This window comes from Rutilus rutilus (assembly GCF_951802725.1).
Source record: "Rutilus rutilus genome assembly, chromosome: 7".
Classification (NCBI taxonomy): domain Eukaryota; kingdom Metazoa; phylum Chordata; class Actinopteri; order Cypriniformes; family Leuciscidae; genus Rutilus; species Rutilus rutilus.
The window spans coordinates 14738681-14751118 of record NC_140221.1 but is presented as its reverse complement, the minus strand read 5'-3'; the positions used below and the strand labels follow the sequence as shown (position 1 = coordinate 14751118).

At 42.2% G+C, this 12438-nt stretch overlaps 1 protein-coding gene across 1 annotated transcript in view; it reads left to right on the top strand.

Moving 5' to 3' along the window:
• The window catches only part of pappab (pregnancy-associated plasma protein A, pappalysin 1b), a gene marked incomplete at its 5' end in the record, with an annotated part of 107818 nt that extends 96285 nt beyond the window's left edge, over positions 1–11533 (top strand). The window contains one exon of the mRNA XM_084413222.1: positions 10776–11533. Within this exon, the coding sequence (XP_084269348.1) occupies positions 10776–10880 (105 nt within the window). The 3' untranslated portion in view covers positions 10881–11533. The remainder of the gene's footprint in view (positions 1–10775) is intronic.
• Positions 11534–12438: the final 905 nt, after the last annotated feature.

The window sequence follows — 12438 nt, the reverse complement described above, 5'->3', positions numbered from 1 at the left end:
TGGGAATTTCACCAAGATGATGGCAACACTAATCTTTTAGTGGGCCAACCTCTGCATGGAAACCGCCTTCCCTTCTGCTGGTTCCCGAAACAGACGAGAGCTGGAAAGGTCCTGTGACTTTGCATTCTGTCCTGAATAACCGCAAGGCGGGAGGAACAGAGAAAAGTCAGGGCTGGGTCTGCCTCCTTTGGGGGTAGCGCTTGCAGGCTTACCACCTGGTCCTGTTTTAAGGGAGAGGTAGGAACCTTGGGCACATATCCAGGCCGGGGTCTCACATTAGTGAGAGTTAGCCGGCCCGAACCCAGGCACGATTCGTTGACCGAAAATATGTGCAGGTCCCCTACCTTCTTGATTGAGCAAGCAAGCAGGAGAACTGTTTCTTTAAAAACAGATTTTTAACTCAACTACCTGTAGTGGTCAGGGGAGGTCTCAGATTGCAGTAGCACTGGAGATAGATCCCAAGAAGGTATAGAGAGGGCGCAAGGAAGATTTCATCTCCTTGCACCGCTCAGGAACCTGACGATCAAGTTGTACTTCCTATGTCTCAACCGCATCCTGATGTGCTTTAAGGGCAACATCATTTTGAGGGTGGAGCGGAACAGCCACACTTCGACCCATCTTCTGCAGGAAGGAAGCACAGAAGTGAATGAACACTCTCGGGTGTCTTCTTGTGAGAAGAACACCAACAACGAACAGGTTCTACTTCAGATCGTAAGCAAGCCTAATTTTTTAGAGGGAGCTCTCGCAGAAGTAATAGTATCTACGTTCTTTCAGAGGTAGATAGCTGGATTTCTCAGGTTCGGTGCGGGTGCCAACGGTGCCCCATCCCTGAGAAGTCTCAAAGGAATGAGTCAGGAAGGCTGTCTAGGGAACGAGGTCCTAGTTGGGCCATTACGGGGCAACTAAAAGAACCTGCTCCTTCTTACCTGACTTAACACAGTGATGTGCAAGAGGGCTCACTGGGGAATTCACGCATTTTGCGTAGGACAGCTGGAACGCCTGGGGATGGAGTCTCCACTCTCTTTGGCAACAGGCTGTCGTGAGGCCACATGGGCGGCACAATTGAGCAGGCTGGAATTTAAAGTGGAAGAAGCGACCTCAGAAGCTTATGACTCCATATGAGGAAGTGGTGGGCGAGTTGTGACATGCGAGGGAAGCGTATGAGCAACGGTCGCTGTACTGGGCAGTGCATCTTGCTGAGCAGCGGCATCAAGCAAGGAAACTGCTAACAACTCGAGGCAATTGAATGCCAATGCAGTGTGAGGTATGCCCAAGCCCTCCTTACTGCACGCCCGTTATACATGTCCCCTGAGCTAGTGTTTTGTAGACACTTCTGTTCTAGGAGCGATTAGCCCGGAGAACCAAAAGGTCTGAACACTGCTTAGAATTTGGCAGCATACCAGGTGTTGTTAATACACGGAGTGTGCTGCTCTGCCACGGCCACCTAGGGACTTGGTCATGAAGTCAGTGCTGAAGCGGTCATCATATGGAGGAAACCGTTTATATGTGACTGCGTCTCACGTATACCCCAGGAGCCTCTGAAGTTTATTCAGTGGGACCCTTTCTCACCTTTAAGCACAGACCGGACACATTCCATTTGAGAAACATGTAAACCAAGTCCACCTCTGTACTGGAAAAAAGGTCCTCAGTCTGTAGACGAGTCACTCTTCTCCATTTGACCTGAAGACCCAACTGGTTATGTAGCACTCGAAGGGAGGGACTTGTACTGAGACTTCGACCCCTCAACGCAAGACACAGGACGGCCCGTGTTTATGGAGGAGTGGATATCTGAAGTACGCATCCTTCAGGTCCCACTCTGCAGACCATTCATAGGGATGAGCTTTAGTAATGCATACTGTGTAGTAACTTGAACGGAGGCTTGAAAAAGGGCCCAAATCAAGCACACAGATCCCTGATGGTCTAACTCACTATAGTTTGAGTACAATGAAGAACAGGCCTCACTTAGAAGCCTATCTTCATATCGGCTGGAGGAATGGCTTGATCGCAACCTTCGCCAGTAGGAAGTGATGACCGCACACATGGCAGCACAAGTGTGACTCTTACCTGTCTGTTCATGGCGGTAGAGAGTGCGTGAGAAGGCGTGACCGGGTCCTCAAACCACACCCAACTGCCGGCTGGCGATACAAGAAGTAGCTGAGGGGGTGAAAGGCTCACACAGTGCCAGTCTGGCCCTCTTTGAAATCAGGAACAGAGGATACTCTTTCTTTGAAGTGTGGGTACCGCCGGCTCCGCTGTTTTTGGACGCCGGTGGCGGAACAGTCACACACACACACAACAAAATCTCCACCCGGCCCTCCACCGGGGGAAGGGAGTGGATCGGACCAACTCCAAGAGCAACTTCCTCCATCCCTGAGTGGCCCGCTCAGGAACGCTTTCGCTGTCGCTTGCCACCTGGCTTGGCAGCGCCTAGAGCGGGCTGGGCGCCCCTACTTTGGCCGGCTCCATGCTGAGGCCTGGAAGCGGCAGCAGGGGGACACCCTCGGCGACGAGCAGGCGGAGGAACTGCCACCGGTGGGCGGTGGGCAGCAGCAAACCGCAGGGGCAGGATGTGCCGGAAGTCCTCCGTCTGTGCTTGGGCAGCAGAGAACTGTTGGGCGCAGCTCTCCACCGCGTCGCCGATCAGCCCAACCTGGGAAGTTGGGGAGACCAGGAACCGAGCCTTGTCCGCATCCGCCATATCACCCAGGCTGAGCCAACGCTGGCGCTCCTGGGCCACTAAGGTGGACATCGCCAGACTGATCGTGCACGCCACGACACTCCTGCCCCAGAGGGCGAGGTCGAATGCGATGCGGAGCTCACCTATGAGCGCACGGTCTGCGCTGCCCTCGTGCATGTCCATGAGTGCCCTGGCCTGATAGACCTGTAGCAGCGCCATGGCATGCAAGAGGAGGCGGTTTTCCCACAGGCTTTGAAAGCTCTGCCCGTCAGAACGGACGAGAACTCACAGGCCTTAGAGGGGAGACGAGGGGCCCCCATCCAAAAGGACCATCACCAGTGCCGGAGCACACAGGGGATTGACCGTGGCAACACTGAACAGTGAACTGAAACAGTGAAGCACTCACTTTTCCGCCCTCTAACCAGCCATCAACAACCCAGAAATTTGATGCTGTTAAAACAGCAGTTGAGAGCTCAAAACTCGCGATCCACCGCTGTACTCGCGCTATAGAACCACCAGCCTGGAAGAGTCTTCCTAGAAGAACACAGACACACTTGCTCGTTGTAAACAACAGTACTCTTCAGAGACATCGAGGCCGATTGGCTCCGAAGTGAAAGACAACTGGTGCGTGCATCCACTTCCGTATTTATACCCGCGCTGCAGGGCGGGGCGTGTGATGCGAATCACGCACACCAATGTCCATTGGCTCTTTTTTACAATACTTGAAGATGACAGGCTCCCTAGCATGATCCCAATCAGTTAAATCAGGTAAAACGTATTCGTTAGCAGGTCAGGCTGTGGCATATCTACATACCAGGTCTGTCATTTAGGCATATCAGGCTGACCTGCTTAGAGACATTGATGAAAGCGAGGTAGCTAGCGCTGACACCTGGTTTGGTCGAGCAGAGGTACTGTAGATCTGTTTGCATCTCTAGAGGAGACACACTGTCCACTGTGGTTCTCCCTCATGCATCCAGCTATGGTACTGACGTGGCCGAGGCTACGTCTGTATGCATTTCCCCGATCACGCTGCTCCCGGGAGTTCTGGAGAGGGCCCGTCTTCTGCTAGTAGCCCCGTTCTGGCTGGCCCAATATGGTTCTCGGACCTTGTGTCTCTCCTTGATGGCTCTCCTTTCAAGATTCCGGTCAGGAGGGACCTGTTGTCCCAAGAAGGGGGCACAATCTTTCACCCTCATCTGGAGTTATGGAAACTGTGGGCCTGGCCCCTAAGGGGAGCCCCCTCAGCTCATAGATTCAGGTCTCTTAACCAAGGTTGTTGAGACCATACTTCAATCCAGAGCTCCCTCCACAAGGAAACTGTATGCGCTGAAGTGGAGAGTGTTCACTTTATGGTGCGAAGAACGCCGGCTGGACCCATTTAACTGCCCTGTTGGTACAGTGCTGGAGTTCCTGCAGCAGCGTTTCTCAGCAGGGTTATCCCCCTCCACCTTGAAGGTGTATATGGTGACCATAGCTGCTTACCACACTCCTTTGTGTTGTGTAACTTTAGGGGGAGACCCACTGGTTACTTGTTTCCTCTGTGGCATGTTGAGACTGAGACCTGCCCAGCGCAAGAGAGCACCACCATGGGATCTGGCCATCGTGTTGGAAGGCCTTGCTGTTGCTCCCTTTGAGCCTATTGAAGAGGTTCCAGAAAAGTTCCTCACCCTTAAAGACGGTCTTCCTTCTTGCTATCTCGTCTCTTAAGAGAATTGGAGACCTACAGGCCCTGTCGGTAGCCCCTTCGTGCCTGGAATTTGAACCGGGCATGGTGAAAGCCTTTCTTCACCCTAGGCCGGGTTATGTTAATAAAATTCCGGGACCCATTGTACTGCAGGCCTTCTGTCCTCCACCCTTTCAAACTTCAGACCAGGAGAAAGTTAATATGCTGTGCCCAGTCAGGGCTTTAAAGGCTTGTGTCCTCAGAGCTTCCCTGTGGCGTAAGTCAGACCAGTTATTCATCTGTTTTGGGTCACCCAGGAAAGGGTGCCCAGCATCTAAGCAGAGGATGAGTAAGTGGGTAGTCGAGGCTGTCTCACTTGCTTATGAGTCAGCCGGTCTGCCTTCACCTATTGCTATACTCCACCAGGAGTATGGTCGCTTCTAAAGCTTTGCTTTCAGGAGTTTTCCTTCGTGACATTACCAACGCCATTGGACTGATTGCACACGTGCTTCAAGACATAATCACGCAGAGGCGTTCCCACAGCGTCTCATTCCCTTTTCAGGGAACCAGGGTTTCAGTCGTAACCTGAGACTTTTTCAACATTGATCATGATAAGAAATGTTTCTTAAGCAGAAAATTTGCATATCAGAATAATTTCTGAAGGATCGTGTGACACTAAATACTGGGGTAATTGTTACTGAAAATTCAGATTGGCCTATACAGGAATTAATTACATTTTTAAAAATATTAAAACAGTTATTTAAATTTCACAATATTCCTGTTTTTACTGTATTTTTTTTATCAAATAAATGCAGCCTTGGTGAGCGTAAGAGACTTCTTTCAAAAACATTAACATATCTTACCAACCCCCACATTTTTAACAATAGCGTACATTAGAAAAGAGCTAAGTTAAGCTTGTCTGAGAAAATAGCAGATGGTTACAGTTGCTAAGGTAGGACTGGTCAGTAGCGTTTTAAGATGAATATTTCAACCTTTCAATAAATACTGTATATTCAAAGCAATAAGCCTTGTTTAGGCTATTCTGTGCTAAAGTTACACTTTTTACACTTTTAGTATACTAATAAAAATATACTTTTTATTTCCTTCTTTGGCATATACCTGTATTTTGGTTTTATTTTGTGTGGAGGCCACAAAGATATCATCTTGCACAATGACCTGAAAGAAGATCTGTAGATCTGGGGCATATCAGGTCATAACAGACAGCACGGTAATGATGTTTTAAATCCTTCCACCTTTTGGTGGTTCATTGGATTTAGAAAACAAAAACATTTGGTATGCTTACTGAGACGCTTCCACTGGAATTCTGTGTACTTGTGTCATTTTCGGGGGGCTTTGGTGGGCTGTTTTCATTGTTTTTTTGGAAGGACTGTGTGTTTTTCAATCCAGTGTTCCAATAACTAGTATACATTGCTTGTATTTGTCAGAGCTGTTGTCAGCCAATGTCTTTTCCTCCCTAATTCATCATCAATAGAGGATAACTGCCCTCACAAGCTCCACAGAGCAATTAGGAAAAACTAACCCGGGCCTCTGACGTGCTACAAGCAGACAGAAAAGCAACATTGACACAAAGCATCCTATTAGTTTGTTGGACTTGAGGATGACCAGGATTTGAATCCGTGCCTTGTAATGATGAGGTCTTCCATTTTAGAGGTGAGGTCATGACAGGAGAACTAAATTTGCTCCCAGTTGATGTGTTTAGTGGAGACGCTAAACAATTTTCTACCAAAGTTCTCCAGATTTCTGTTGAACGCAGATCTAATGCATGCCCCAATATACGTAAATCCTAAACTTAACTGCGAAATTGCACCCTATGCATGAAACTACATTGCCTTACATTGTGTAAAGGGCACAGATGAGCAATATGGAAATGGAATTTTGGGAAAATTGTTGTACACTGATAAAAATGATTTTGTGGTGAAGTAAATACTACAGAAAAAAACGATGTAATTTACATGAAAAAGTTAGTTCAGGCAAGAATGAAAAAAACGAAGTAAATTCTATCTTAGTACTCAATTCAAGCGTGTAGAAATGAAAGCGTAAATATCAACATTATAAAATTAAGTAAAATTACTCAACTTTTTTGATACTGGTGTTCCCATCATGCACTGGGCCTTGAATAATTAATGAGGTTGATTTTTCACTGTTTTCCAGATGTATTTATACTGTTTTATCATTGCTTTTGATTAGTAACTTGCCATTTTGTGACATTTGGAGTTGACACATTCAAACACAAAAACGATCCATCAAATGTTACCATCATTGTGTATTGTCTACAAAGTATTGAGGTCTCTGCGTTCACTTAACGTGGAACTTTTGAAATTTAGATATGGTGTCTCACACAATATCATTTGCATTATTTACTTAGATGTTTCTAAGTAAAGCATATACTTTAAAAGTGTGGTTTAATTCAATGTTATATAGTTTGAGTGAAATGTATTGCAAATGAAACTTCAACTAAATAGATATTACTCAGCCTTTTACTAGCCAAGTTAAAATTACTTATTTGCTTTGTTACTTTCACTTAACTTAGTTAAGTAGAGTTTACTTAATCCCATATGTGAAATTTACTTTAAAAATATGCGTGTGGAATTTACTTAAAGTATTCGTGAAAAAACTTGCCAAAGAAAAATTAAGTAATTTTGACTTATTGTTTTTTTCAGTGTAGGTCAGTTGTAGGATCTGAACTGGTGGGTCGCAAACCCCAAGTGCAGACTACATTAACTTGCTAAAAATGCTTTGTTTGTGCAGAGAAGACATTTATAAACCAAACACTCTAACTATAAAGTCAATGTCCAGTTGAATAGGAATATATTTCAGTGTTTGATTTTAAAGGGATAGTTCACCCAAAAATTTTGTCATTACTTACCCACCCTCAGCTTGCTCCTCAAGTATCTTCCAAAGAAGATATTTGGTAACCAGACAGTTGACAGCACCCATTGAGTTCCATAGAAGGAAAAAAATGCTATGGAAGTCAATGGTTACTGTCAACTGTCTGGTTACCAAATATATTATTTTATGTTCAACAGAAAAAAGAAACTCATAAAGGTTTGGAACAACATGAGAGTGAGTAGAGTAAATGATGACACATTTTTTATTTTTGGGTGAACTATCCCTTTAAGGCCATTTTCTGTTTTCATTTGTGTCTCAAACTATTTCGGTAGCACTGACGGAATTTTCCGGCTTTCTGTGTTTTCACTGTTATGCGGTAGGGTGCACTATTACACATCTTCTGAAAGACTACTGAATCTCTTGATTAAAACACGTGCAGAGGTCGCAGAAACAAGCGATATCATGTGTAATCATATGCATATTATGTAAAATAAAGTGATTATCAACATTAAACAGCATATAAATCAAAACTGCCGAATGTTACTGAATGAAATGTTGACCTAGGACGAGCTATAGAACTGTGCAAGCTCTGGGGGTGTTGATGGACTTGATCTACTCCATCTATGTTTTGATCATAGTTCTGAATCCGATCCAGACGTAGTCTTTGACAAAAACGTGATTTTCTCAGCTTTTTGTTCAAAATGTTGCTTTTTTTATGAAACTTACCCACATTCAAGTGTTGAGAAAAAAGACATGAAGCCAGAATAATTTTTTTTTTTTTTTTTTAAAGCAGAAGGTCTGTTCTTTCCTTTGATATATTGCATGTTCAGATATTCATACAACAAAATATTCCGGGGGACATGACATTTTTGAGAAAATTATTAATATTCAGGCTAAAATTTTCATTTTGAAGCAAAATTAGTTGAGAACCACTGAACTTCATGGTTGTACAACCCGGCATGTTTGTGTGACCAAACAAACAAAAATATAAGTTTTGAATGAGTCTCCTTTCATCGTTGTGGGCGATGGCTCAAATCTGCTTTTATTCCTACTGAGGCTACTGGAGGAATCACAGTACCTCTACTACCGTCCCAATGACATCAATACAGAAAAGGTCAGATGTTGTGAGAACATTCAGCGGTTGCAAGGTTTGCTGAAGTAAAAGTGCACTGACAGCTCAGCTTACTGTCAAAAGCTTCCTGCAGACTTCTCAACCTCACTTCTTTCAAGCTTATGTCAGAGTTTGTCTGACTCTCGTGAAATGCTGATATTTATACTATCCAGATGTCATAGTCTCAGGGGCATGAACTGAACATTAAAAGTAAGTTTGCTTGCATTGGCGTCACCTAACGTCAGTTTAGAAGTCATTTATTTGGAAGCAAACAACATAGTAACTCTAGCTGGACAAATTTGTACTCTGATACCTTCAGTATTAAACATCTGCATCCTGCACTGATTTTAAATGATGTGTGCAGTTTGTTGAGGTGTGCTATTATATTTTTTTTGTGGACTTAATATTCTTTTTGTTTAATATTTCTATTTTAGAAATAGTGTAAAAAGAAAAATAGTTTAAAACAATGTTCAAGTAAAATGAAATGCGTTTAAGAACATATGAATAAATATTTTAATTACTCATTTTGAATTTAGTACAATGAAAATATACTGTAAAAGCTTCTTCTTGTTTTTTTATAATATTATATATAAAAAAAAAATTATTATAATGTTGTTTTCTCAATAATGTCATGCGGAATACTTCTCTTATAAATGAAAATATAGAGCTGCCATTCTTTTTTATGAAGGGGTTCCCTCGATAAGAATTCATATTTTAAGGTCCTTGCTGTCTTATTTTAGTATCTTTATATATATATTGAATTAGTTTATATTTTCCATTTCATTTTCATTTTAGTTAGAATTGTAATAATGTAGTTTTGTTTTTTGTGCCAATTCGTATTAGTTTTTGTTTTTATTAAAAGAAGTCTACATCATTTTTTATATATATATATTAGTTTTAGTTTTAGTTAACTATAATAACCCTGCTCCTTGGCATCCTCTGGTCTACTGTAAGACATGTGATTTCAGCTATAACTCAATTCTGATTAAATGTTCAGTGACTACGTTTTGCGTTTGCACTGTAGTGTTGGTGCACAGTATTTTCACGAAAGATTTTTGTTTTGCAGTGTTTTGTTTGTTTTCCCTGGAAACAATTCAGGGATGGCGAAGGGCAACAAAAACATTTTGAAGACACATACACACGCACACTTAACAACTGGATAAGTGTTGGTTGGTTGTAATGTGGAGTGTGGCAATGGAGGGAATGTTGTCAGCCAGAGTTTGTGGGCACTATGAATGGACTAGATTTACAGTTGGGAAAATCCCCTACAGTGGATGGGGACACCAAAAGGAAAGGCCTGTGTATTTCACAGGGGCAATGAGAGGGCATTCCTTCCCTCAGTGCTCCGAACACAAGAGATCCCTTGTTCCTCTGTACGCATATATGCTCTAGCATTTTCTCTTTTTTCACTCTGCGCTCGCACGATCCCAGTGCGCTCACATTGATCTGACATATAGCTAACAGGGAATAAAAAGACTGCACTTTCTGTTTGACAGCAAGGTAAAAACAAGCTGAGATGAGCATACATTGATGTTGGTTCATGTAAAATAGAAGCTCAGGTTTGGATCAGATTCTCAAAAATGAGTTCTATTCCTTAGACGTTTTTTGACACATGGGGTGTTCTCTCTGACAAACAGAAAAAAAAATTCTGCCCAAAAACAGTATGCTCCAGCTCCAGTGTTCCGCATCCTCTTTTCCCCAAATTTAGAACATTTAGAACTAAATAAAAGGATAGCAATGTTCTTCATAGAATGAAAACACATTGTGCTTTGTTCAGCTACAAATCATTAAACACTCGCATGCACTCAGCTTTCACTGTATCTAATTTGCCAAAACTGCAAGAATAATGATGACTGATGTTTAATAGATAGCACATCTCACAACAGTATCAACCAAGGTCAAATGTAAGGAAATTTGTTACCGTTTTCATTTTATGTTTGAAACAAACATAAGTTTGTTTCCATTGTTTTTGTTCTTTGAACTGTTTGTAGTCCTTGATGACATTTCCATCTACTCATTTACAGATTATTTATATAATTCTTTTTGAAAAATATTGTGATCAGAGATTTTAATGATGGTGCACGCTTTCAATTGGAAAAGAATGCTTTGGAATGTAGAAGATGCTTTGGTTGTAAATACAGCTAATTAGTTCATTCTCATGTAGTTCAAAACTAGTGTGACTTGTGGAACACACACACAAAATAATAACACTGTCAATGGGGACCAATGTTGTTTAGACCAAACATTCTTCAAAATATATTTTATGTTCCATAGAAGAAAGAAAGTCATAAATGATGACAAACATGTTATTTTTTGGTGAACTATCACTTTAAAGCCACTCTTGGATCAGAATCTCTGGAATTTAATTAATAAAACACCTTCTGTCATCATGACAGTGTTGTATTATGACAGATGTGCTCATCTCAAGCTCTTGAACTCAACTCAACTCAAACTTGATATTTTGTCTGTGCCAGGTGATTCCATTTCCGATGTCATGTGACATTCGAGAAGACTGTGCATGTCGAGACCCCGATGCCCAGGAGAACAACAAAGGAGTCCGCCACCGGTCCATTGGCTGAGCTTTGTACCCCCTGTGACACCCAGGGGGCCTGCTGGGAAACCATTCTTCTCTACATGCTGCTTATAAGAGGGCCTTTCCACTCACACGCACTCCGACATGCCCTTGTTTCCTCATCAAACAACAACTTAAGAGGGTATGACACTCAAAAACAAACAACCAACCAAACACATCAACAACAGGTTTTGCAAAGGATATGAAGTGGAAGTTTTATGAATGACTTATGGCAATAGCAACCATAGATGTTGTCAAACTAAGGCTCAAACAAGCCTGGACTGACAGTTTTGTTGTTTTATGTTTGCTTTCATTGATCATTATTCATAAAGCGCAACCATGGCAGTGTTGTTTCCATGTAGAGCCAGAGGAAAAAAGGGGGAAAGGAAAAAATGCAGCTGTTAATGTTTGACTGTTGTCAGAATGGGATGATAAATTGAGTCAAATCAAGACCACCAAACTAAAGTGAATCGATGAACGAGAGGACCGCTGATGTTTTCATGATGCCCCTTCATGTCTGACCTCCAAGACTGTTTCGATGACAGTTTAGCCATTCAATGTGTCCTCATATATCAAATGTTCACTGTGTTCTTATATTTATCAATTCAAATATCAAAGAGAAAATAATACAAATGGACCTTAATAACAAATCCAAATTTGTCACACGGATGGCTTGAACTCCTCTGAATGTTTGAGCTGCTGTTACTCACTAATATATATATATATATCTGGCTGACGACCTCAGCGCCTGCATGAAACATCGAGGGATGATGGGAATGTTTCACAGTGCATAGGAAGATGTACGAGTGCAGCTGCTGTGGCCCTAAATCACAAAATCCTGTATATCAGTAAGAAATGCACAAATCTGATGGCGAAAAATCATCAGAGGAGGTGTTGAATCAGTGAGTTACATCCCCAGCAGAGAGTGAGAGAGAGATTGTGAAAGAAGTTGTGTTAGCACAGCTGTTGCTGCTAGTTTTGCTGCTGTGGCCGTACAAGCCAATTCTGTCTATGGACAGTTTGTAGTTTAATTTAAGTGCAGTCTGCCATAGATTTGACCTCTGGTGCAAACAGATTTATGAATGTAGATCTACTAACAGATTCCCCTCTGCATTTTTTTTTTTTAAATAGACATTAGGGCTGTCAAAGTTAATGCACTAAATTACATAACTGTTTCAGTCTGGTCTTTGAGATTTTCGAAAAACTTTGGATCATTCTGAGCTAATTGAAATGGATTGTGTGTTCCCAGCAGAGCATGTTTTTATCAGTAAATGATGAAAGATGTTCTTAATGGATCATTTATTTATCAATCCCGAAGGAGCGTTTAACAAATATCATTTGCATTCTTGGTGAAATTTATCCATTAAGATTAAGTCCATAAAGTGCTATTCAATTTTCACAGTTTTGCATTTACCACAGTTTGTTAAATATAATGAATATTAAACATTAGATTGAATATAGAATTTCTTTTTGAGGTGAGTAAGGATCATGGCTGCATAAATTTAGCTCTGTCCGGTGTCATTATGTTGATATGCCATCCATATTGCCAAACTCAAATAGACATT